At 46.4% G+C, this 27,720-nt stretch overlaps 1 protein-coding gene across 1 annotated transcript; it reads right to left on the bottom strand.

Annotated features, from left to right (window-relative positions):
- Positions 1-1,547: 1,547 nt before the first annotated feature.
- On the bottom strand, positions 1,548-27,720 carry pdss2 (prenyl (decaprenyl) diphosphate synthase, subunit 2). Its single transcript, XM_080850589.1, has 8 exons — positions 27,041-27,720; positions 21,863-21,997; positions 13,514-13,712; positions 5,705-5,779; positions 4,358-4,528; positions 3,917-4,048; positions 3,498-3,533; positions 1,548-2,102 (listed from the first exon to the last, which is right to left on the bottom strand). Exons 1-8 carry the CDS (start codon positions 27,280-27,282, stop codon positions 1,947-1,949), a joined length of 1,146 nt encoding a protein of 381 aa, XP_080706715.1. The 5' UTR covers positions 27,283-27,720; the 3' UTR covers positions 1,548-1,946.

Here is a 27,720-nt window from a genome sequence, read left to right as displayed (position 1 = left end):
GTTTAGTTGTGCTGTGTTCAGTGTCCTGCTAAGAAAGGCTTTACAGTTCTCTGAAAAAAAGAGATGTTAATCAACCAGATCAAAAACTTGGATAAATTAAACCAAACATTTTTCTCTCTTAATTAAACCACTAACACAATTTTATATTGCAAGGGATATTTTTTCCGCAAGTTATCGACTGGTTCATTCCTAGACCTAAATATGAAATGCACCCATGCTTGTGTTCATACTGATGCTGTACTCACCAAAGACAGTCACCAAAGCAGGAAGTGAAGGGCTTCAGGGGGGGCACCAGGAAACCACAAGGAGTTGGCTGAGAGGGATCTCTGCTGGTCCTGCCTTGTGCCCCCCTGCAGTGACAGCACACTGGGACAGGATGGAGCTGCTGTCCTATGCAAGCAGTTTATATAAAACCCAGTCAAGCGACATAGGAGCAGCCAGGTTTCAAAACCGCAAAAATCATCTTGTCGAGCAAAACCAGACAGTGTTGGGTTTCAGAGAGGCGCGATACAGTAGGCTGCTTCTGGTGGTCTGTGGGTCTGTCTGCTGACTCCACTTCACATACACAATGGCTAATATGCAAAAACACACACTGTAACTTTCAATTTAGTCATGTGTAGGATGAATCTTATCTGTGTAACTTTAATCTTTGTGTAATATACTCGTGAGGTAAACTGGGACTGCTGCAAAGAAAGATGGTTGTTTAGCTCGCTGCATCTGAACTTGGCTTCATTAATTTACTCCCATGTAAAAAAAGGCTAAAAGAAAGGGTAACATTATTTTTAGTTTTAGTTCTCTACACTGTTGTGTTTTTGACTGGCACATTTTCCCTCCATACTTTTGTTCCTTTTACTTTCCCTCTGAATTTCCTCATGTCCGCTCAAGGCAGAGATAAATATTTCATGGATGGCTAGAGGCTTGCCGCACTGCACTGTGTACCTGAGTGGAGACAGTGTTGCATCCCAACACCAGTCAAGAACAGTAAGGGTGCAGGAGAAGCAGACATTTATTTTATTTAATTTTTTGAAAAAGTTTGTTTTTGAACACTTGGTTAACAGAAGACGAGTAAGTCTGTGCCGCTCTCCTCTTCATCATTCCCAGGAGAAAGGCTCTACGTCCTTCAGGTGGGGTATGGGGGGGTAGGGAGTGGGGGTGTTGGTAAGGGGGCTGCTGGTTAGGGTGACGCTCCTCCGCCCCGGCTTCACACCCTTGCTGTCCGCCCGTGGAGAGCGCCTGGGAAACCACAGGCCACCACCCTGGCGCCAGCCCGCACGACGGCCCAATCAATACTGCCGCATTTCCTGTCCATTTGCTCAGGTCACGGGAGTGGGCCTCATTAATAATTTCTGCTAGCACAGCTTCAAGTGTGCCTGTGGCAGGACCAAGGGAAGCAGTTTGACCTTTTTTTTTTCTTTTTCTCTTTTGCCCTGATTTTGTCTGCTATCACACACTTGCAGTGGAACAAAAAGACAACTGAATGATTTGTGAGATATCATCGACAAGGGTTGAGTTGTAGCAGTAACAAAGAAATAAACCAAAGCAAGCAATTACATAAATGCATAAAGCATTTAATATATAATTTATAACGGAAACACCAACTTCAAATTTGTCTTTTAAAATATACACAATACAATCTTTAAATTAGATTCCTTCCAAACAGTTGAAATGAGAAGCTATGCACACTGCACAATGCAGCCAACCGTGCCTCTTCTGTGGTTTACTCTATTCTGCATATTAGACTCATCTGCATGGAATTTCATTGAGTATGTCAGCTTTTTTTTCTGTTCGAGACACACCTGGTTCCAAGTCCATCTGTTTAATAGACACCTGCTGTAACCAAAGGCTACAGCTTAAAGGCTGTAAGTCACAGATGAGATTGTTGCGGCATACATATCGTGGCAGTTGAGGTAATGTTCTTCACCGGAATGCGGTGGAAAAGGTATTGGTCAGATCTTGGTGACGGCAGAGGCGATGTTCTCTAGCGCGGATCGTGCCTCTGAGGGAGGGAAGCGCTTGATGGCCTCCAAAGCTTTGTTTCCGTGGTAACTGCACAGGTCCATGGCTTGGCTCACTCCTTTTTCGGTTTTGATTGTTAACCACAGCTGTCCAGAGTAGGGGAAGAACAGCATGGTCAGGTGAATTAATATTTTACAGTAATTATCCAACATGATAATTATCTAGTCGTTGTATTTGTATTATCTAGTCTTATTGTATTTCATATCCCTGTTCAATACAAAAAGATTTCTGGGAAAAACTTCACTTTGTTCACCCCAAAATGTTAAACGCCAACACTCACAGAAACACAAACTCTTTTGCTTACAATCATGGACACATTTAACCGTAAGTCTACTCTCCCTTGCGGTTCAGCTTCTGCCCTCTTAGGACATCAACTTGCTTGAGGCATTTGGACAAAATGATTGGGAAGACAGGTTGTGCTGAAAAGCCCCTGTGGAGCTTGTCTTAAACACAGAGAGCAGAGAGCATCACTCGACCGGCACATAATGTGGGACTGTGTTCACTTTGGGGAGAGGAGCGCACGGAGACTGCAGTCTAACCGCTCTACCCTCGCGTGTTCTCTGTCCTGTCTGTAAAGTTACAACCTAAATGGTACAGCGGCTGTGTCCCATCAGAAGTCCTCAGACGATCACATTTTGTTTAAAATGTGCTCCATTTTATGTGTTTGTTAATGTACAAGTGTTCCGGCTCGGCACCACTGAAAGTATTCTGTACCTTGGTACATGTTCAGGTCTCAGTCATTTCCTTCGGAGTTGTCACCAGCAGTTTTGTTGATCAACTATTGAATGATCTCTCATGTATTTGACAGTTTAGCGCAGCGTTCATGCTGACGGCTGTCACACACAGTCACCACAGTTTCCTCTGCGCCGTGTCCCTGCCCCCCTGGTGAAGGAGATTCTCCACCGATGCCACCGTCCCCGAGTCGCTCTGTCTCCTCCGTAAATAGGCCCTGGTACTTTATCCCCCTTGATTTGGTTTCAGTCGCGACCCGAGATCCCCCTGTTCTCTCACTCTTCCTGCCCCCCCCTCATCTGTCTCCCCTTCTTTCTTCTCCATCTGACTTTGGAAACCAAATTTCTAAACTTGCTATCAGTTACAGCCAACAGACACCCTCCTGTCCCCTCACACTCCGGCTGCAACCGTACCCTGACCCATCCCTCAGTAGCGCCCCAGAGGTGGGAGAGACGTGAAAGTTGTAAAGGGGCACTGGGTCCGCTGAGTGTCTGCTGGATAGGTTTTCTCTCTCGGTTTAACTCTTTGATTTAGATATTGCACACTGGTACTATACAAAGTTTGCTGATGATAAATAGGGCTGTTTTTGCAAGGTGTCTATAGTTTCACTCTGGTCTCCTTTATCAGGGTATAGTAGAAATGCTTTGTTGGCTTTCCAAAAGGACACTGTGAATGGCCATTTAATTGGATATGCTATTCCAATAAATGCTTAGAGATGAAATAACGGAGTAGGGTACATGTTCTCTTACCTTAGTGTAATCTATAGGTCTTCCTATGCTTCTTGCCTGAGAAAAGAAAAAGGTGAACATTATCAGGTGCTGTCAATTATTAATATTGATTATACTATCATAAAGGTGTACGATAGTACAACTGTATATGTGATGTGCCACAGACAGTATAGAATAGTTTTTCTGTTTTTGAGGAAGTTAAAATCCTATCACCATAAAAAATACTGTATACAACAGGCATTTTTTAATTCAATGAATGGCAAACATCAAATAATAAACTAGCCCTTTCAGATTACCATTCATGTTCTCTTCCGAGCTCCAACATCCCAGTCGCATGCATTACACATTACACTGTACCATTTCGCATTACCATTGCAACTGGTTGTGTAAAACCCAAGTCCCTGACTGGAAGCGGTGTCTCTGTAGGGTGCAAACACTACCTGTTGCAGCTGCTGGAGCCACTTCTCCTGCCCCACGATTTGCCGGTGGAAGACCACGGGAGCCAGGTCCATGCTGAAGGGAAGGGGGTCCGCTGCGCTGCTCTTCATAAATGGCTGTAGGTCAGAGTTCAGCTGCCAAAATGAGAGAAAAAAAATAAAAATAAATTAGACGACCAGCATGCTGCCCAAGACTCAGTCAAGAATTAGGATGCTGGAGAGCCTTGAGGAACAGATGGATGCAACAGATGCAAGCTCCTTCGAGGGGTATGGAATGGGTGTATGTAAGGTATGTTCTTACGCCTACAAATCTTTGCTTCTTGAGAACTTGTACTTGCTCCAAAAAATTGTAATGATAACTTGTGAATTATTTAAATGATCTCAGCCATGCAAAGGGGGTAGGGGGGCAGAGAGAGTTTTTTTTCTGGATGCTGGCTGGTGTACCTTGTGGCCGAGGGACAGGTGCTTGCCGTACTGGTAGGCCAGCATCTGGGCGTCGATGTTGTGCTTGGCCAACTCCATGGCTGCCTGGCAGCTCTTTGCCAGCAAAGCACCGTGGGATAGGAACGCCTGGTCTTCCCATGAGGCCAGGGAGACATCAGCAGCACTGGAGTCCTGTGAATGGGGGAGGCACAGAAGTGAATAATTGCTGTAAAAACATCCATGTTCCATGTACAAATTCATTGAGTGGATTTATTCAAGAGGAAAAGGGATCTCATCAGCATAGCTTTTTTGTCTGAAGATGTCTGAAACGTAAACTGATAAGTAATTCTCCACCACTACATAGAGGGGGGGAAAAAAAGGTTCAATAAAATCAAGCCAATACTTCGAAACAATCACAAAGAAAGTATCTAGATTTCCTTTCCATTCATACCTGTTACCTTCAAAAACATGCAGCGAGAAAAACAAAATACGACAAAAAAGGAGCGGAGTGGGGGGGCTGAAATCGGAGCGGGCTTGGAAGGAGAAAACGATGCGGTGTCTGCTCGGAATCCTCTCCTCTAAAAGGGGCAAGGAGAAACCTGAGCCGCCTCTGCCCCCCGTCAGAAATACTCTCCCCTTGCATCCCGGAGGAAAACGTGGCCCAGACCAGACATTCAGGCTGTTTGCTATCATGCACTAACTTTCTCCCTTTCATTCATTATTTAGTCAGATCATTCTGTTCTCCTCTGTTCTGTTCTGTTCCGTTCTGCCATGAATGGCCTCTCCCTGACTGTCTGGTGCCACAAGCCCGCGTCTAACTCCCAAAATTGGGCTGATTATGGAAAGTTGCTCTGGCCCTGCTGTGCATCTGATCATGCGAGTCCAATTTCGTATTATGAACCGGCCAATAAAATGTCACATTTAATTTAAACTGCAGTGTGTCTGCTGTGCATGTATGCACTCCTTGCGACCGCGCGAAACTCCTGCACAACCCGCAAGCAGAATGTTTACAGTAGATACTGGTGTCATGTGACGCTTCTCCATTGATCAGGTGAAACTAGTTTTTTTTCATCCTTTGAAGTATTGCCCATACATCTTTTTTAAAAACACCTTTCCACAATCCCGTCCTCCTGACCATATGTCTGCTCAGTGTATCCAGCGACTGGGACAGAATATGTAACGTGATATGGAAGGAACAACATGTTTACAGTCATGCAACACCAGCCTCCCTAAACTGTGGCCAATTGAATCTGTCTCGGACTGGTCAATGGCGTAATGTTCCACAGAGGCCTCGTGACTGACTTGATTAGGCCAAATGTGGTTGAGGGTCCCCTTGTGGCTGACTGTGGGAGCTGCACGTCCTCTTACCTCGGCAGAGTGGGAGCCCTCGTTGTAGATGCCCTGCACCAGGTCACCAATGGCACTGGAGATCACCTCCACAACCTGGTGACAGAAACACAGTGTGGCTATTAATGGGCATTCTCTCAAAAGAATGATCAGAAATGTCAAAAACGTGATTTACATTCACATCAACACAAACAAAAAAGCACATACTAGCCTCACATGGTCTAAATATTGAAATATGAAGAAGATATGGAAATATTATCCATGTCAACCTTATGTCCGAAATGTATTTCTACATCCATATGCACACACGTAACCCAAACTCAAAAATAACTTCAAATCCAACGGTACTTAAAAATGAACTTGAAATTCATGGTCTCGGTTCCAGTAGGGAGAACTTGCTAGTTTTTTTGCCAGTTTAAACTACATACAGGCTGACTCTTTATGGCATGTATGGCACACCTAATGCAATCTTGGAGCTGCCCAAGGGGGCTGAGGAGGGGAGGAGGTGAGTGGATGAGGACTGGCTGAGAGAGACTGTTAAGCGGGTTGTCATCATCCTCGTGCTGCCGTCTCGTTATCAGGGGGCACGGATGGCCTGATGTTTTGGTTGGACACATTCAGACGGGGCTTTGTTAATACGGGTCATATTTATAGCGCAGCCCTCACCCAGCCCAAACTGTATTAGTGGGGTGGATTGGGTGTCCGTCCTGTAGTTAAAAAGCAGATGGTGAGTAAAAACAGAGAAATGTCCAGAGGGTTGAGGGGTTAATGAGGCTCCAGACATCTGGTACCCCACACATTCGCGCGCAGGAGCATCCACGAGCTCGCACATACACACACACATAAACACAAACACACATAAACGAACAGACACACAACTCTACTTTACAAAAATATATGCTGCAAAATAAAATACTGTGTTTATTACATTTTCAACCTCTCACGCCACCTCTTGCTTCAACCTCCATTTGAAAACGACATGCTAGGTTCCTTCGAAAGGAAACCCCTTACCGCCTGTGAAACATTCATACATTAACAGGCACAGGAACACACTCACACACTCACTCATTCACTCACTCATTCACTCATACACGCACACACACACCATCAGAGAGCATCAGCCCTGAGTGAAACCACATGCACTAGCAGCATGGGGTGCAGCATAGAGAGAGGGATCTGGCTGAACGGAGAGGCTTGAGAGGTTTGGGCTTCTGCTTGTTCAAAGAGGCACCCAGCACTCGGCGGGCAAACAGCTTGACTAAGGAAAATAAAGAGACTCTTGATGTCCGCGTCCCCTGGGGAAGCTTTCATGAGGGCATGCGGCACAAAGCATCCGCCCCAAAAAAAAAAAAAAAAAAAACAACAAAAGAGGCAACACATTTTAAGGGGGGTTTTTTCTGCACATTTGAGGTTTTGTTAAAAGTCAACAGTTTCGGGAGGGGAGGCAGGAGAGAAGACAACTTCCACTGGACTGTAGAGTGAATAGCACAGAGATGACATTGGAGAGGAAAGAGACGCGGGGTTATAATACATTGCCACACTAACCAGACACAAAAAGGAATGGCTAATGAAATACATGAGTGAACACAAACCAAGACATTATCTAATTCCTCACAACTCACTGAGCGCTTGAACTCCTGCATCAAAGCAGAGAGAATATGACCAGCGCGGAAAGGAAGAGACAGATAATGGCTCTTTCAAGCTGCTATCTCAAGTCACACAAATCTTGAGCCAACTTTATTGTGTTACCTACGCTTTCCTGAAGGGGGCCTGCGTGTGCCCATTGTCCAGATTTAATCAGTTCTCTTCTTATTTCTCCAATATAATTAGGAAATATGAATCCAGGAGAGGAGGAGAGGGTTGGGGCTATGGGGGGGTTAAATTGTCAGACGTGTCGCCTTTCATATAACTGCCTCGAGTCTAACGTTTCACACACCCTCCACTACCTCTACTGGCCCCTACGCAGATCCCTCCCCCCCCCTCTCTGTAATGTGGAGAGGAACGGCCAATTAGACAGGCTCCACTTTTCCCTGTTCCAAAACTCTGTTAGGCTGTCAGGATAACACAACCACATCCATTCTTCTGAAAATGACAGGAAAGGAGAAGTGCATCACACATGTCTTCATGAAATCCAGACATTTATTTTGAGTTATTTGGTAACACCACTCTCTTCTCTACCCAAGTCTCCCTTGGTGTATGTCTGTGTGTGTGTGTGTGCGTGTGTGTGTGTGTGTGTGTGTGTGTGTGTGTGTGCGCCCACTACGAAACCGGATCCTTGAGGAAATATTGAGGCAACCCGACTCCGTCGCCAAAGAACCAAAAAGGACAATGCGCCTACAGTGTTACCAGATGTGCTGTCTTTGCTGGGCTGAGAATGAAAAAAACAAGGGGCAGATTAGAGAAGGGGGGGCTTTTTTTTTTTTGGGAAAGTATCAGATAAAATCCTCCCCCTCCCCTGTTCCCTTCCACCACCGACTACCCTCCCTCCATCCATCCCTCCATCCCTCCCTCCCTCATCCCGCGTTCCCAAATCCAGCCGGCTTGGGTTTCGCCGACAGGTCTGTGAGGGGGAGAAAGATGAGCAGGGGCCTGGGTGTCGCCTTACCGTTTATACTAGAGCTCAGCCAGGATCGCTCTCAAGGCCAGAGCGCATAATACAGATCAATCACGCGCGCAGAAAAACACCCCTGCCGCTTTTTTGGAGAGGGACCCACATTACTACCCCATTTCTCTCCAGACCTGGTCCACAGAGCTTTGCTTCAGGGCACAGAGAGATTAGCTCAGACAGATGCTGGCCACATCTGTACGCGGCTCTCCGCTTCCTCTCGGAGCAACGCATGGCTAGACAGGCATTAGCCTAGCAGTCGCGGTTCCATCCGAGGGTACCGCTGTCCTGTTGTGTGCTCTTCTGAGTGTTGAAGTAAACGTTGACAGTGGAACAGGGGGGGATCTCCCAGGAAAGCACCACGGGACTGTCCAGACGCCACACGGTTAAGACCTCAAGCTGCGGCGGCAGCGTTGCCCACAAGGTGGGGGGGGGGGGGGGAGAGGGTGGTGATCTCTGCTTTCAAGCATCTCTGTGCGGCACGCTCAAGTCCGCCCGCTAGGCTGGTTCATCTTTCTGCCGGTTTAAAAGCAGCGTGAGCCGGATCAGAATGGAACGTGTGTCTTTTCATCACTCCTCAATGCGTGCCTGCTCAGGTTTCGGGTTGGCCGCTGTGACGCAATGCAAGGTTTCAATTAAAGTTTACACCCAAGGTAGTGAGAGCCAATCTCACACTCACACCCTCTTTCTCAGGGAACAGATTCCCTCACGAGGGTGAAGGAGCTACATGTGTGTCTGTGTGTGTGTGTGTGTGTGTGTGTGTGTGTGTGTGTGTGTGTGCATGTGCAACTGATGGAAATTGGCATGACTATAGGTCTCAACAATGCTCAAAGAGCCACCGAAGAAGAAAAACACAACAAAATCTTGGCAGATGAGAACACCATTAAAAGCAATGACTATACCCGCCCACTCACATACATGTGTGAGCCAGCCAGTCACTGACTCTGTGGAACACTTAACTAAAGGAACTGAAGAACTGACTTTGACAAGTAGCCCTGGTCTTCAAATCCTTACAGAAAAATATCACATCACACCACCAGGGGGAGCTCCTGAATGCTACTGTGCATCTAATGAATGCGTCCCATCTTTCTCTGTCTGTCTTTTTTTCTCTCTCTCTCACACACACACACACACACACACACACACACACACACACACACACACACACACACACACACACACACACACACACACACACACACACACACACACACACACACACACAAACAGAGAGAGAGAGAAACACACCCTCTTAACACAGTATCTGTTGCATTGGGTCACACTAAATAGCTGACTGACATTTCATACAAGTCCAGCAAACTTTACAACAGGAGGCGAGTTCAGTAGTTCAGCTCCTCTCAACACCAGGATGGCTGCTTCCCTCCGAGGGCCAGGAGCCGTGCTCTCTCCTTCCTCCCTCTCGCACAGCTGCGCTAGCCCAGAACCTTGAGAACTTTTCTCCAACGTCCCCCCCCCCCCCTCTCCACTGTCTTAATCTTCACCATCTACATCTCATTTTCCCCAGGTCAGGGAGAGAGACAACAAAAAAACGAGCAAGAGAGAGAGAAAAGAGAACGCTAAAGTGAAACTAATCTGGGCCGCTATCAGTGAGGGGGTTGTGTTTAGTCTTTGGCGAACTGAGCGCGGGGATATCCAGGATTCCCCTCGGAGGACGACATGCATGTCTGACCTAAAAACGACCCCACTGCGACCTCCTCACCGTGTGAAACGAGCAGGGGGGGCAGGGTTTGGTAGTGGTGGTGGGTAAGGTGGACGTTTTGGATGGGGTGAGGTGTAGGGGTGGCTGCAGGGGTGGGGGTCCCCAGGATACAGGCCAACTTGAAGTGGGGCGCGAGATGTGTTTAGTTTCCATTCGCCCAGAGGCCGCACATTCTGCAGGCTGCGCTTGGTGACAAGACCTGTCAACATTCAAACACCAGGCGACATGCATATGAACACACACTGCCTATGTGAATGGGCACATGTGTACGTGTGTGTGTGTGTGTGTGTGTGTGTGTGTGTGTGTGTGTGTGTGTGTATTATGACCATACTACATGTGCATACAAGTGGGGACCATTACCTGCTATTACCTCATCCAGACAACACTGAGTGTCTTTAGCGACTACTTTAAAGTGCACATTTCCCATATACAAATACAAACCTGCCTTACCACTGACTATGCTTAGATGAATATCAGGTATGTCTGCTAGAATGTGTGTGTGAAGAACAGAGGGAGAGGGAGAGAGAGATGTTTGTTGGCATGTGCAGAGGTCCGTCCACTCTATACTACTGTAGGCGGAGAAATTGATTTGCTGATTTAATCAATTGGCTAGGGTCAGGCTGAAACAGAAACAGGTAGCTTGCTTTAAGTGGTGTTTAAGTCCTCCGTAAGGATTGTTGATACTCTTGCAAATAATCCACATAACAGAAGATAACCCAGGTTGACCTCCCAACATACACACATACACACGCACACACACACACACATTCCCCGGGGTCACCACTTACAACCTACTCTGGGATGGTCGATGCTGACAACATCAAGCCATTCGAGCCAAAACATTCGACTACTAGTAAGCCAATACAAGTAGCTTGACCAGACACCCCCAGCCCACACCACGGGCACTCAGTCAGCTGAGATGAGGACAAGAGAAAAGTGATGGATTTGCTTTTTTTAGGCCTTTCTGTTCTTCCTTACACATGTACTAAAATAACACAAAATTGCCTTTGCTATTTCAATCAGAGGGCTGTGTACTTGATGCACAGACTTATTTGGAAAGCAGTTGTCTGACGTAGATCAACTGGCCACTCTGCGTGCTGCATGACCGGGAGGAGAGGGGCTTCAAAGAGGCCACAGAGAATCCTCTGGCAGATGGCAGAAACCTGAGAGAGTCAGCTGACCGTTCCCCCTGCCTCGCCATCTCCCGGCTCTGCTGAGATCACCATAGTTTCGACAACAACAGGCGTGTTTGGGCTCTTCGGGCCACTCGCCTAGAGTCAGTTTTCACATACAGCCAGGTGCTAGTTCTGGTGAGGGAAGCAGCAGCACAGAGCTCATCTTGAAGCAAGTTTTTAAGATTCAGCATACCAGTAATTAATGTCAAAATAAGTCATCTTAATCCTCTGGAGTTTGGAAAAAGATTCAGGCGCTTTAATGACAATCCTATTTTTGGAAATGTAAGCTTTAAACAAAAACAGTGGTTTGTAAAAAGGTCCTCAGGGTGTTGTACGCACTAAATATTTGAGCCACTCCATTCGCTTGACAGTAAAATAGCTTGCCAACATTCATGCACCTATTACTGTTGCAGCCTTAAGTAGGAGGAAGGGGTAGAGGCCTTTCTACACTGAATATGCAGGGGGAACCACTTTTTTAAGGTAAATGGTTTACCGTTGCCCAAGCCTTTTCACAGAAGACCCCGACAGGGTGAAGATGACAAAAACTGAAGCAATGACATTGTGAGATTGTGACACTCAAACTGCAGTCTACGGATAGACAGGGTACAATGTACAGGCTACATTAACTTCACTTGAAACCTGTCATCTATTATGTTATCCTAACAATTTCTCCCATTCATTGTATCAATGTCAACTAAATAAGAGCTCACTCTGGCTCAGAGCAAAGTGATCAGCCACACAGCATCAGACTGCACACAGAATACAGTAGGACTTCTGTCTGAATGTCAGCCTCACAATCTTTCTAATGAAGACACATGCTCAGAGAGGGTAACAACTTTGGTACACCTTCATCTTCCATGTTTGCCAAATTATGCTTGAGCATGGATGACATTTTGTTACAGTGGACATTCTCCGATCTGACTCTGTTCCTCCTGAAAAGCAAACCTTAAGACCAAGCCTTTCCCATGGGAATAAAGCTGCAAATGAAGGGGGTGGGTATTTACACGTTCCTGTCGGTACTGTGGCTGAGAAAGTTGCATATGTAACAGATTTGAATGTGGTTCACTGAATTTCCCCACCAAAGCTGTGTTTCTCCTGTTCCTGTTTTTAGTTTTCCCAAGCTTCTGTGGATCTGGGGTACAGGGGGTGCGGCGTGGTTGTGGAATTCCCAGGCTTGGGGATCTCAGGTTTGGATGCTACCCACTGCTGATGCAAGACATGAGCTTGAGCCTCAGGTTTGTGAGGAACGAGTGGCAGAATACTGGGATAAACTCTGGGAAGAGAGAGATAGCTAACAACTGTTTTCAGATAACCCGCTCCAAGCTTAGTGTGGACAGGAGACGGGTCTTTTGGACTTCCGACTCTGGCAAACACAACAGCAAATTCTGGACCGGCACCATGTCACACTGGACTCTGATATTAATTTTACTAAAAAGTGATCGTTGGGTTGTGACTCAAAACTGCCATGCTGCAATAAAATGACTATCCTAATAAGTATCGTCGTGCTCCTATTTGTTGGAGAGTAATACAAGCAGACAAGACATGTTCATCACAACCCAATGCCGTCAACCGTCGTCACACATACTTCCTGTGCATTACACTTCTTTTAAACGCTTTTTCAGTGACATGTGCCGATGTGCCAAGTTAACCGGGCCAGATCAATTGAGAACCAGCTTAGACGAACAAGGAGATTAGAGAGATCTCTATTACCATCCTGTCTTCATATAAAGAACTTCCCCTTGGCTTTTTTGGGTCTCACCCTACCATGGGAACATCAGGTCTCAGCACCAGAACCCAAAAAGGGGTGGACTTCCCTTCCAAGTGAGGGACCTGATCAGCTTCTACTCATTACAGTTCATCAATACAGGGTTCCCACCCATTTTTGAAACTTCTCCATGTCTTTTCAAGGACCTTTCACAACCTTCACAAAATTGCGTACCTAATCACTGAATAACAATGAAATATGAATAACAATTTTTATTCTTTTTAGTAGGCTGGTTAGTTACTTCAATGCAAGTAGAAACTATCACCGCAAAACTTTATCCATGCATGTAAGAGTATAATAACATAATGAATAAATGAATTAGACCTTATTAGAACTTTGAATGAATTTACTTTATGAATTCCATGACTTATTCAGGATTTCCATGATCGTGGGAACCCTGTAAATATGTTGGAGACAGGATAGCCAGAGGCATGATCCTCAGGTTGCACACAGGCATGAATAAAACCTATTGAGGAAATGAGGGAGTACGAAGCAGGAGCACGGCACTCAACCTCTGTGTTATCATGTCAGGAATCTAGGCCACAGGTTAGGAGATATTTTTTACCTTGGTGTTGTTCAGCTGAGCCAGTCCAGTACAGGCATTGGCCAAAAGGAAGTCTCCACTCAATACCGCCATTTTGTTTCCGAACTGCATGTCTTTGAGAGGTCCATCGGCGTTGGTCCAGTCCTTGAGGTTGACGATCCCACGGTGTACCAAGAAGGCCGTATGAATGAGCTCTGTTATCTCAGCCAGGTTCCTCTGACTGAAGCAAGATGAAGAGTAAAATTAGACACATATATTCACTCAATGGGCAATTGATCCTGTTTCTCCAAAGACCATACACATAAGATGTGTCACTTTACTGACTCTTTTTTCTGCTTAAACTCCACTGAAATGATTCAAAAATTCCATCATTTCTAAATGAAAGATGCTTTCCACTGCAGATTGAAAAAAATCTTAACAAAACTGGTCATGATTGCAGGTAAAGGGTTTGTATTGAAAAATTGAAATATCAATATAAATAGTACAAAATACATTCCCTGTACAATCATCCATCTTCATCAAACACTGCACAGAACATAGGCACTTCTCACATACAGGACCCTAAACACAATACAACTCCTTGCTTGGAGTTAAAAAAAAAAAAAAAAGAGAGAGAGAGAGACAAAAAAAGGCGGGAGAAAAAAAAAACCACAACATTTTAAACAATTTCTAAATGACTGCAACTCTTGATTATCAGAGATGAAATGGTCATTGAATGGGCCATTTCACACAAAGGTTATGGGGAGGTTGGGGGGAGAGCAGGAGGCTATAATCAAATGTTGATTCAGCCCTTCCGAAGGGAATAATCAGGTTGTTCCGTGTTGCGTGCGAGGTAGCTGTGGTGATGCAGGGAGAATGTGTGGTGGGAGGGTCCCGAGAGCTGATGGCCACTTAGGCGTCTTTCACCGGGTGAGAAAGTGTCCTGATGAGATAATTCCCTTCCAACTGCCCGTCTGCCGACAACGCAAGTGTATGCGTGTTAGAGTGTGAGTGACTGTGTGTGTGTGTGTGTGTGTGTGTGTGTGTGTGTGTGTGTGTAAGAAAGAGGGAAAGAAAGAGACCGGAGGGGTGACCATTTGTGACACACACACACACACACACACACACACACACACACACACACACACACACACACACACACACACACACACACACACACACACACACACACACACACACACACACACACACACGCGCGCGCGCGCACACACACACACACGCGCACGCACACACACATCCACACAAACAAGGACAGAAAGGTCTGGCTGCAGGTAATTGTATGGTGCTGTAGTTGCGTCAAGTCGTTGTTAAAATGCACTAATATCCCTCTTTCTGTATTTCCATCTTATTCTTCTGTTCAATCACCACCTATTGTGTCTGTACTGAGGAAGAGAGAGGAGAGGAGAGGAGAGGAGAGGAGAGGAGAGGAGAGGAGAGGGATTGGCTCCCAAAGGTGCTGCCTGCCAAAAAAAAGGCAGTCTTCGACCAAACATCATCGTCCTGCCGAGCCAGACCTTTTCAAACGTGCGAAAAATTATTTCTCTTCCAATTTATTTCCTTCACCTCATAATAGTTATCAGTATACTTCATTAAATGCTTAGTAGGTCGCATCTTGACATTGCATGTCTCAATAATTCAAAGCGTGGCTCTTTATGGGCCAATTAATTGTGGATGGATGAATAACCTAGGGCTTTTTTCACACTTAGAACAGAGACTGGTGCACTCCCCAATACCACGAAGTAATCAATCAATGAGTAGTATCAACTACTGCAACAAGGCATCCAAGCACAGACGTCTGCCTCACTGAGGCTCTGTGTATTGTGTGACTGACCAGCAGCACTCAACATTGCCTTGAAGCTGCTGATGAATCTCTGGCCAGCCCTCTCATCAGGACCAGCAGTGCGGGAGCCAGGGGGTGGAGTAGGCAGGGGTATAAATAGCTTTGGGGCCTCTGTTGCGTAGCAACCGATGGCATCTTGCAAAGGGGTTACGCCCCTTCTGACACGCCCCTTTCTCTCAAGCGCTCTGCTCCCATTTTCTAGCTTCAGTCACAGGCTGCTTGAAATTTCGTGTGCAAGTGCACTGCAGCAGACCCCCTCAGAGCATCTACCCCCTCAGTTCCCTTCAGTCAATTCACTGCATCTTTACTACACAACACATCACTACACAACACATCACTACACAACACATCACTACACAACACAACACTACACAACACATCACTACACAACACATCACTACACTTCACATCACTACACAACACATCACTACACAACACATCACTTCACAACACATCACTACACTCTCTGCATTCAATGACAAAGGGTAACAATGGAAGACCAGTTCAAGTGGAAAGCCATTACATTTCATGACATTTCCAGAAAACTGCTGTGAATAAAAAAAGCACTTGTGATTTTAGCAATCTAAGTTAGACCTATGGCCAGGGTTTTTCCTGCATAGAGAAAATGTAGGCGCGCGCCGAAGCCGTTTTGCCTAGCGCCTATGAAAAATCCCGACCGCCTAAAGGCAAAAAGCGCGATGAAAAACAAAAAAAATAAAAAATCATCTATGCGTCACGCATGCAATGCCTGTCAGGGAATAGGTTCTCAATATTATGTTTCAAGAGTCCTACAGCCGAATTATCGTTCTGCTTTGATCAGTAAACGAGTCGATAAGTGTGTCTTTTTCTTGGCTGATCAACACGCAACTGTGAGTTGCGCGAATGGACAGAGCGGACAGCTGCCAATCACTCAAACTGCGTATGCATCCTGACTGTCAGTCGGCGGTGATTTTGAGCATAACATTCCATTTTCGGTATTCATGGCTTTCAATTTAATAAAATATCTGTTATGTTGAGGACCTAATGGATTTGTCTATCCGTTTGAACGAGTAACAGTAGACTCCGTGAGAGAGGCAGACAACCGCATTCGTTTATCAATGAAAGCTCAGCTCGTTCTGAGGAGATCTGTGTTGCATCTCGAATATAATTCAGGGCTCTCAAGTGTCACGCATTGAGCGTGACAGTCACTAATTTTGGTCGTCTTTAATCACGTACTCCCGCCACACATCGTATTTCTCACGCTGATAAGCTATTTAATGTGCCGCAGCGCGCAAACATGACCTGGCCACGCTGCCCTCACCATGGAGGAATCAAGCACGTCTCCCCGAATCCACTGTAGTTCTGCCATGAGGTGCCACTTATCAGCCTATCCAAAAAAAAGAAATGGCCTTCACAATAGCCAATCAGAAAAACTGTATCTTTTGTATCTGTTGTATCTGGGTAAGATTTAATCCAGCAACCAATGAAAATAAAGCATCCTGGAATTGCGCGCAGTTGATCTTCTAAAAGCTTCGTTCACCTGAGGAAGCCACTAGAGCTCCGAGCATCAGTCTTCTACAAGGAGTAAGTCGTCTCCTGTTTTAATGTGACGACAAATTCACAATGGTTTGACACAAGCAATGACAACTTGACTGTAGTTAGAGACTGCAGTTAGAGACTATTTCCCAGATAATTACCCTCGGTTTTGTAGCCAACACACTTTTAGGCTACATCCTGCCTTTTCACTATAGCTTTGACTCTGAACTTCGTTAATAAATAGTATTATTAATAGGCCTATTAAAGATATATGCAGGCTAAAATGACCATGAACTTGTTAAATCATTTTACCAGGGCACCAAAAGGCGGAGGGTGGAATGTTCACAGGCTGTTTGTGACCTCTGTACCTGACTTTAAAATAAAATAAAATAAATAATATTTTCCCTCAATTGAGTCCTCCTTGGTTTACACACATCAGCACTTTAACATAGCCGCCATTATTTCTGAAATGGTGAAAAAAAAGTACATAAATATGTACTAATAAGCTGTCAAATTTTTTGGGGGGGGGAGCACCGAAGACCCATTTCGACCCAGGAAAAACCCTGCTATGGGTTTCAGAAGCCTGAACTTCCTTGCTAGTTCCTGGTCTACGGGATGCTCTGACTGTGGCCAGTGTGTTGCTCTGTTCGTCTTCCCTCACAATGACTGGGCCAGGCTGATAAGGGCAGTCAGGATTCCCACATCACTCTCTCCAGCTCTAAATCCCACAATCCCATGCCACAGGGCCAGATAAGTGTTCAACCATCTACCTCTCCCGAATGCCACTTATCAGACTCGTTTCCTCACAGGAGAGCCTTGTTAGAGGGCACTACTCCACACTTTAACCAACGGTCATGGTGATTAGCTGATTATTTTCTTGTTCACGTGGCACTGTCAGCCAAGTCCAGATTAACACTCGACGCTCAGTCCTCCGGAATCTACGGAGCTGAACTGAAGCTGACACGTCTCGTTAAAATGTATGAAGTGCAAGCAAATATTTCAGCCATCAACATGAATGTGAGGCGCAGGTGACGCCCAGGTGCCAAAGTTAGCACGTGATTAATGATAAATCAATAAGCATGTACCAAGCCACATAACCTAAGGTTCATTTACATCTAGTCAATGACAAAGCCTCTTTACCAAAGCATGGCTCACACACACACACACACACACACACACACACACACACACACACACACACTAAATGCAGGTGAATGTAGAGCATGAATTTTCCACTCTCTAGTCCCACCAAATGATTTGTTATCGAAACGGCATGTGCACTGGAGAGCAGCCATCCGCCTGCCCCTGCACCCCACCCTCACCTTGCTCTTTCTCAATCTTTTTCTCTCTCTCTCTCCTGCTTTCCCTCCCTTGCTCCCTCTCTTTCCCTCTCTCCATCCGTCTGTCTCCCGGAGACCTGGGGAGCCATCAGCCGCCCGCACTGGAGCAGGAGACATTTTACAAATGTTGCATGTCACAGTGGGCGGAGCTGGGCCCCATGAGGTATCAATCAACCTCCCCATCAAAGCCCCAGCTGCTAATGAGCCCGCAGCCCCGTGTCACAGACCATGAGCTCCACGAGAGAGAGAGAGAGAGAGAGAGAGAGACAAGATGGAGAGAGAGAGAGTGAGAGTGAGAGTGAGAGTGAGAGTGAGAGAGAAGATGGAGAGGAGGAAGGAAAGAAAGAACGAGGCGTGAAAAACAGAGGAGATGAGGTGACCAAGTTGGGCTCTCAGACTGACATATGTTGCAATTTGTGTGGTGCATAGCGTGAATAGTGTGTGTGTGTGTGTGTGTGTCTGTGTCTGTGTGTGAGTGTGTCTGTGTCTTGTGTGTCTGTGTCTTGTGTGTCTTGTGTGTCTTGTGTGTCTGTGTGTCTGTGTGTCTGTGTGTCTGTGTGTCTGTGTGTCTGTGTGTCTGTGTGTCTGTGTGTCTGTGTGTCTGTGTGTCTGTGTGTGAGAGAGAGTGTGCTAGCGCATGCTATAGTGTCTGTGTGTGTTTTTGTTAACATTTGTTAATCAGCCAAGAAATGATGGTCCTTGTATCCCGACTTGTGAGAGAACAGGAAGTCCATGACCTTGAACGGCTTTTTCATTAATAAGGAACTCCACTAAAGAGACGCTTGCCTCTCATAGCCTGCAGGGGAATTCAATGAATCAGCGTCCACCACCCCCACATTACCATTCACTGAAGTCTCTCTCCCTGATATTACTTACAAATAAAAATACCTGTAGTTTATCACCACTATGAGGGTACTGTTGTTCAACACATCAAGGTTTTGGCAACTGCCTAAAAACAAAAACATTTCCCACTTTTTTAGGGCCAACTTTTTGTTGGCACACACTGAAGTGGTACCGAGAAACCCACAGCCTGTGAATGTGCGTTTGTGTTTGGGCATAGCCATGCTACACCAGGATCCCCTGGATAACATGACCGCATACAAAAACGACGGCCAAATAAACATGTTTTTGTGCATTTACTTATTTTTCTATGAAATTGGCCCTGACCAAAATTGTCATAGTCAACAAAGTTTATTTGCAAAGGCAGTCTTCTGTGCCTATGGCTCCACGTGTGAGTGAGTGTGTGTGTGTGTGTGTGTGTGTGTGTGTGTGTGTGTGTGTGTGTAAGACTTCAAGCAGTTGCCTCTGCACGTTGAGCTTTCATATGCAAAAATGGCTCTAGGTGACAATGTGGTTCAATGTGCCACAGACTGTGACTCTAGGGGCTTTGTGCTGAAATCAAAGAAATTCACAGAAGGCATGTGAGAGAAAAAAGCAAACACACACACCAAACAGGCAGCCAGTCGGTGAAGCTGCCTGCCGTGGCTGGAAGAATGTGGTCACTTCCTGTCGTAGGGCCAGCTGAATGCAGGAACATAGTGGTGGCTTTAGGCCCCTGAGGCGGCGGGGAGGCTGCCAACGCCACCAAGGGCCCATCCCTCCCATGTGCCACCTCCACTTCTTTCCCCACTCTCTCACTCACTCTCTTACCCTGCCTCTTCTCTCTCTCTACCTCTCTCTCTCTCTCTTTCTGTCTCTCTCTCTGTCGATCGCTTACCAACCTGCCTCTTTCTCTCTCTTTCTGCCCATCACACCTCTCTCACTCTCTTTCTCTCTCCATCCCTACCTTCCCTGCCTCTCTCTCTATCCCCCAACTCTCTCTCCCTCCTCCCTAACATCCCTCACTCCCTCGCTGTCTCCCTCCCTCTCTCTTTTCCCCAGACCTGAGTGCTGGCCAGGCCCAGCTCAAGAAAGAGCTCATTCAGATGCCCCGCTCTCTACCTGCCAAGCACAACAACAGCTTCTGGTAACTACTTGGCAACACCATGAAATGATCCACACATGAAAATTGCCCTTTCTGTGCGGCATTCCGCCTTATGTTTGTCTCGCTTAGTGTGTGTGTGTGTGTGTGTGTGTGAGTATGTGTGTGTACTTTGCATGAGGTGTTTGTGAAAGACAGTTGTAATCGGAAACAGGATATGAGCACGAGGCTGTACGGAGCAGGAGGGCTGTGCCATCACAGCCAGCCGCAGCGAAACATGAATGAACGCACACTCCACCTCTTTCACCAGCCCAGTCATACCATCCTCCTCCGACCAATAGGCCCCAATCACTCGATGCGCCTCTCCCGCGACCGCAGCTCCCTAAAAACTGAAGACGGACCCTCTGACAAGGTAGCAACTTGTGGACACACAACAATACACGCTGAGCCTCTCCACTGCCTGTACTTTTCAGAACGAACCATCGCCCTACGAACAGCCCCTTGAGCGCGTATTGTTGGTAATGAAGTGAGCAACAATAGTGTTCCTCTCTTTCAATTTTCAGAGTTTGTACTCCTCTTGTGGTGATAGGGTGATGCAGTGTCATGACAATGGATATGGCTAGGCGTTTCCAAAATCCGAACGAGGACTGCTCCGCTACCGCACTGTTACGCTTAGCAGAGCCATGCCTTGCAGCCCCTCCCAGTCACAATGTGGAATCTCGACTCGGCTGAGGCTCCCTAAGCCAGATGACCAGCCTGTGGGGGGGGGGGGGGTCTCTGGAATGAAGCTGCTAATGAGGAGTGCTGGCGAGTCGTTTAGCACCCCTGGCCTCGTTTCAAATTGGCCCCGAACCGGGAGCGATGAGGTGCAAAAGCAGGAGGAGGAGGAGGTGGTGGTTGGGGCGAGTGAGGGAGGTGGGGGGTTGGGGGGTGGGGGGGCACACGGCTTCTCTCTGCTTCTTACTGCCTGCTCCCCCGGGGACCTCCGATGCCCCAAATCCTCCTCTTTGTCTGCGGGACTTGGGTGGCTGAATTCATCAGGGACGGAGGACAGGAGCGGCAGGAGGCTGAGCCGTGATGCCCTACGGAGAGGCTCTCCACTCTCGCCAGCACACCAAGGGCAAAGAGCAGGTTTAAGGAGGAGTGAGAAAAAAAAGCCTCACTTTATTACCATTGCTAAAATAGACGTTTTGGGGGCTTCTTTCCAAGGTCGCTGTAATTCTCTTGAGAAAATAAAATGCTGTCCCTACACTAACTGCACACTTTAGTTTGTCCGCCAAAGACATGTTTCTTGTGCTTTTTCTGTGGCTATTTTGACCTTTGAGGATTGTGGTTGAGTGTGCTGGAGGGAAGCGAGGACACTGAGCTCTGAGTCTTCCAAAGCCCTGGTAGCTAGGTGGGTGGGGTGGTTGAGCAGCTTATTTCTCACAAAGTGAATGTAACCTTGAAGACTCCGTCTGATGTGGCTCCACGTGGTCAAAACATTTACAAAACACAATCAGAGCTGCGTCACCGTAGGAGAGCACAGACGACAGAAAGATCGATCAATCGCAAGACCTACCCTCTTGCCTCAGGAGGCTAAATAAAACTGCGGCGCATGTATCAGTGTGTGTGTGTGTGTGTGTGTGTGTGTCTGTGTGTCTGTGTGTCTGTGTGTCTGTGTGTCTGTGTGTCTGTGTGTCTGTGTGTCTGTGTGTCTGTGTGTCTGTGTGTCTGTGTGTCTGTGTGAGGGGGTGGGACCAGGGCTGGCTTACCTGGGGTAAATGCCGCTGACCATGTCCGGGAGCTGGGGGTCAGGGATGCTGCGGCTGGGGCCGGCTGCCTTGGACATGAGGAGCACTACCAGCCCACGCATCTGCAGGTTGTTTTTGCTGTCGTACACAAAGCCCCTGTGGCACAAGAGACACACTGGCATCAGAGTGTGTGTGTGTGTGTGTGTGTGTGTGTGTGTGTGTGTGTGTGTGTGTGTGTGTGTGTGTGTGTGTATATGTGTGCATGTTGAGATGGCAAGATCTCAAAATCAAAAGAAAGTAACATGAACAGTTCCAGGAAACCATTTGAAATACAGCCTCAAGTTTAACAGCATGCCACACAGTCACACACTCAGTTAAATACCTATTAGCCGTCTCAATGAATAAAGATAAGAGCCTATCAGTGGGCTTAACTCGCTCTTAATAATATCATGTTACTGACTCAGTGTAAAACTATATTATTCAAAGCAAAAGTTCCTCAACATTCACTTGTTTGCTTTAGAAAATTAAGATGAGGCAAACATTCGAACCACACACATTTTATTTATTTTGCAGACTATTTTTGGTTTCCGCCAAAGTGGCTCACAGTACAGGGAAGGCTCCCTAGGAATTAAACCCATACCAGCTGAGCTACCGGAACACACAAGAGCTATGCACACACCGCACAGACAAAGTTATAACTGTGGACAAACTTCATAGAACAGTCTGAGGTCCCTGTAGACCACCTTCAAACCCAACGCAGCAGAATTCAGCAGCTAATATTACCCATGTGTTTTGAACTCCATGGAGCGTAAGATTTTCGATTTTCTGTCTTTTTTTCTCTCGCTCCTCTGCTGCGGTGCCATGGCGGACCCCTGCATTTGGCTGACTTATCCTCTGCACAGGCCAGAACCTCGGGGGATCAATCTCATTTTCAGAACAAGAATTTCCCCCAACTGGTCTGGAATGCCAGGGGTAAACCCGAGCCCTCTTGCTTAACTTCTGATACACTAGAAACAAAATCTCCCCCCAGCCCCATAATCAGATGCTAATCAAATGCACAGAACGATCGGTTAACAAGACGCTTCTTCTTTTATTTTCACGAGACGAGACTGCCTCTCCTGGGTTGAGCGCACTTCAATTGAGCTTCCGAGTCCCCATCAACATGCTCTTTATTCACTCAGGTTCCGAAACAAGGCAAACAGAACGGCTAATTGCTGCTTCTTCAGGACGACACAGAGACGGAGGTCAAGACAATTATGAGGAGAACTGCCTTTCAAGATCGTCATTAATTTGCTGCCAAGTCAAAGGATGAGTCCGACTGCACTGGAGGAAGGTGGCAAGTTGCCTTGTGGCTCTCAGCTATGACCTGCAACAGCCTCTGAATAATTAGCACACTGGAACTGATTTTGAATTTAGAACCAAAAAAAAAACAGGCTGCTGATGCCAAACAGCAAAATGTTGAGGGCTGGGTTGTAGAGAGAGGTGTTTTTCAGAAGCTACAGGGCTGAAAAACGGCACAGGGATTCTAAAACGTCCATTTGGGCCAACATTGTTAAATTCAGAAGCTGCTTAGCCCCCAAATGCACAACACCCCCCAGCCCCCCACTCACACGCACAAACACTTTCATACACACATACACAACCACAGCAGATCAATCTCAGGGTTTCGGGCACAACTAGGCTTACATAAGTTTCAGAGAAAGTTATTTCTTTTAGAATGTGACGCTACCAAAATTCACATACTGTGAAACCATCAACTCATCTATGATACAAACCCACAACCAATGTCAGGGTTCGGGCGCAACTGTCAAAGGCATGCAGAGGGCTGATCAAAGCCCTGGGCTGCAGGTTCACAGGGAGTGCCTTATCTCTTGAGCGGTCGGTCAGTTAAGTCCAGTACCCCCTTAGGTCAGGGCACGTGAATGATGACCAAAGACTGTTACAGTTGATCTTGGACCATGGCTGTCTGTTAGGTATGAATGGAACAGTTAATAAATCTAACTGTGACGGAGCCCAACACAGCAGACCTACCCATCACTACAGTATCTGTGTATGCGTGTTGTGTGCTGTATATGTGTGTGTGAGGGAGTGTGTGAGAGACGGGGGGCATTGATCTGCTGTGGTTGTGCATGTGTGTATGAAAGTGTCTGTGCGTGTGAGAGGGGGGGGGGTTGTGCATTTGGGGGCTAAGCAGCTTCGGCTGCTGCTGGTTGCCGAGGAGATAAAACACCCTGGCTCTCCCTCGGGAGCGCTTAGATAGAGCACCTCTAATCCTGCCCCTAGGGAGTCCCATTCGCCATGAATCAACGCCGTCGTTAGCAACCAGGGATGACACGTGGCCACGCCCCCTCAGCTCCTACCCAGACAACCAACCTCTGCATGACCCCCCTCCCCCCGACCGGGGGCAAAGAAAAAGAGAGGAGAGAGAATAGGTAAATGGAGGAGACAAATGGAGGAAGCCAACGGGAGGAAGAGAACACAGTACCAAACTGCAGCCTGGAACAGAAGGAGGACAAAGGCAGAGCAGGACGAAAGGGGCAACGGAAAGAAAATAGAGATCGAGCCCAGGAGAGAGGTGTCAGTCAGTCTCCTCTAACTTTTAAAGCAGTTGAGCAGCAAGGCTAGTGGTAGCTCTTACGTCACCTCTTAAAATTGGACAAAAACGTCCTGCTTTCAGAGCACCACCGGCTGGTGTAAAAAGCATGCTGGAATCTCATGTCTTTACTCCAAGTACATGTAGGGCGTCACATGGTATGTCACCGCAGATCCAACGGCACTCGCTCTGCTCTTGAGGGAGAAATTAGTAATGTTTGTGTCAGATGGCACGAGCCAATCAATCAGTCAGCCTACAGTGCGTGTGTGTGTGTGTGTGTGTGTGTGTGTGTGTGTGTGTGTGTGTGTGTGTGTGTGTGTGTGTGTGTGTGTGTGTGTGTGTGTGTGTGTGTGTGTGTGTGTGTGTGTGTGTGTGCGTGTGCGTGTGCGTGTGCGTGTGCGTGTGCGTGTGAGAGAGAGAGAGAAAGAGGGAAAGAGTGAGAGAGATCAAGCAGGTGAGAAAAACAATGGGAGGGGCTAGGCAATGGGATAATGTCATCTCCTCACAAATTTAAGAACTACAGTTCTTGAAGGAACAGCAAGTTGGCCATTGTTGAAGGAGGAATGTGAGAATGTGAGCCATCAGCGATGAGCCTATGTCAGATAGAGGTCAAGAGGCTGTTCTCAGCCATCAGCGCTAACATAGATCAGACAAGAACCAAAGACCTCCTCTGCTCTCATCTCAAGTGATGTTCACTGAGTGTTTCCCACCGCTTATTTCAACCTCCTTTAACCTCCCTCTCTCTCACTCTTTTCCACTCTCCCTTCCTCACTCTCTCACTTGCAACTTGTCTGTCTGTCTGTCTGTCTGTCTGTCTTTCTCTCGTTCTTTCTCTGCTCTCCTCTCCCACTCTCTCAAACTTCAGCGAGCTGAGTGGCATTTTTTAAGAATGAAGGGAAAGGGGAGAGGAGGAGGAGTAAAGCGAGCTGGCCCGGGGTCCGCCTGTCTGCCATTGTGGATATTTTTGTCCGCTCCACGTCTTGGGGCGGAGACACTCCAGGAAATACGAGCTGGCCGGCCCGCGCTGACGGTGAGGAATCAGACTGTCAGAGGTCCACTTCAGGTCCGATGCTACAACACTGAAATGGATTGTCATATCAGATTCAGGTGTATAGGTTATTACACCCTTGGGCTACGGTTTCCAGCACGGTCGTCCACATGGTCGGATTGGGTTCCAGCTTTCCTTACCTCTCACAGACTCTCACAGACTCTCTCTCTCTCTCTCTCTCTCTCTCTCTCTCTCTCTCCCTATCTCCTCAATTTCCCCTGTCTGTGCTCTTCACTCTGGTGGTCGCACCCTTGAAGGGTATGAAGGCTGGCATGGGTTCTCACCCTCCAGCTTTGACAACATTCTGAAAGTAAAATTCCGATGCGTGCACCTTTGGCAAGAGAGTAAAGATACTAATGGAATGCATTCACTCCATTTGTTTGAGGCATTGATGTAATATTTGAGGATTACAGTACTTCTCAGTATCCTAACATCAGCATCACGCATAAAGGTATTTTTCTTCAATACAAATCAATTTACACATCAATTCCAGAGGTTTTTAGCAAACACTCTTTTACTCACTCTCACCAAGCATTATTTGTTTTACTTTAAAATGTTAAGATCTAGCAAAGAGATATGTTTGTAAAATCATCATATTATATCACAACTCAAGTTAGTATTCATTGCCATCAGATATATATAAATGAACAAAATGAATCTATGTCTTTAGCTTTAGTAAAGGATGACACCCTATGCTTGCTTCCTTACTTAGCCCAACTGGACTGCACCTAAGATGTTGAGAAGATGACAGTTTGAGGCCAGAGTTTTCCCACACCTAAGAGTTCTGTTAGTCTTACCAAAAGTAAAGACATTCAATCTTTATGTGCTAAACAAATAAAGCATCAGTCAATTTTGGCTTGACTGCAAAGCCTGAGCCAAACAGATAGACTTGGACCCAGAGGTAAGAAGGCAGTATTGGAGTTGCTATGAGAAACCACAGGAGGGAGCCTCCCACCCCTATGAGCACTAACTAGCAGAGATGCAGGCATCCAACAGATATACAAATCCATTCATATCAAAGGCATTTACGGAAACAAAATCTGTTAATGTCATTGCTGACTTCACTTGGCTCTGTCATAACACTAGGGTGTTCTCTTGCTTCCTTGCTATCTTCCAATGTACATCTACCCCAAGTTTGCACCTTGCCAAAGTAAGGTTGTACAGTCTTTAAAATCAAAAGACCAGATATGTTGGCCTACTGCTGCCATAGGGGAAGACCATACCCTCTCCATTCGAGCCCTGACATGCTGTAGGTTATAGACCAATGGTGAGAACTGTAATTAGCAATCTGGTATGGACCTGGCCTTCACCTTGGTAGAATAAAAACACTGGTCACGAATAAGACAGCATAGTACATTAAAGACTATTCAGTCCCATACCATCCAATTCACACAGCCATGCAATTCATTACAAAATCATTTATTTGTGAAATGCCACACGTCTGTTCCCAAAGGGTGAGATTTGTGAGGCTTTGTCTTTAGGCAATCTTAACCTCGTTTTAAGTTAAATAAAAACACAAACTTCAATGATATTAAGACGTTAAGTTATTAGACAATACCTTGCGGTGTTGAGAAGTGGATGCTTTGTTCCAACAAGTTTTCTGACGTGCATTGCGACATTGCTTAATTCATCACTTAGTAAGCAACGCAGGCTCATAAACGAAGTCGGATATCCAACTATTTTCTCCGCATCTGAGACCACCTTAGTCCAACTTGAAGGAGACGTGTTGGAGAATAGGCTGATACTCCTTATTCCTCTACTTAAACCAATGCACGAAAGTCGAGACCACATTACTGCCATTGTGCTACAGGTATCTAGAGTTATAACTAAGGTTAGCTAGTGAGGAGATTCAAGTCAAACTTGTAGTTGACTACAGTAATAGAACGTTTCACTTAACTTACAGGCAAGCTGTCCAAATATGAAAATTAATTCCGTAAAGTAATAATTATTTAACTAATCATTAAAGTAGCCAACTTGTCTCCCACAATCAATCAATCTGTAGATTTGCCGGCTACTTGTTAGCCAGCCAGATAATCAGCTAGCAGTCATGGTGGCTACTGGCAATGTCACGTCCTAGTGTAATTCCACTGACATGTATTCTCTACGAACTAGTACATTTTGTAGTCACATATAATCGATGCAACGATTCTGTTCGGCAGTATTCCTGCACAAAATGTTATTGAGCAGGTAATATCCCATGAATAAAGCAAGCCAGGTGTTATGACACTTGCAACGGCG

This window comes from Sprattus sprattus (assembly GCF_963457725.1).
Source record: "Sprattus sprattus genome assembly, chromosome: 13".
Lineage (NCBI taxonomy): Eukaryota > Metazoa > Chordata > Actinopteri > Clupeiformes > Clupeidae > Sprattus > Sprattus sprattus.
Note: the sequence above shows the minus strand (reverse complement) of the source record. Positions and strands in the feature narration are given on the sequence as shown.

Bases quoted from the DNA above. Each gene is read 5' to 3' on its own strand.
- pdss2 (XM_080850589.1), bottom strand. From the start codon at position 27,282: ATGGCAGTAATGTGGTCTCGACTTTCGTGCATTGGTTTAAGTAGAGGA. The intron at 21,998-27,040 runs GTATTGTCTAAT...CTTGTGCCACAG, and splicing joins CCACTTCTCAACACCGCAAG to GGGCTTTGTGTACGACAGCA. The intron at 4,529-5,704 runs GTAAGAGGACGT...CCCCATTCACAG, and splicing joins AGGGCTCCCACTCTGCCGAG to GACTCCAGTGCTGCTGATGT.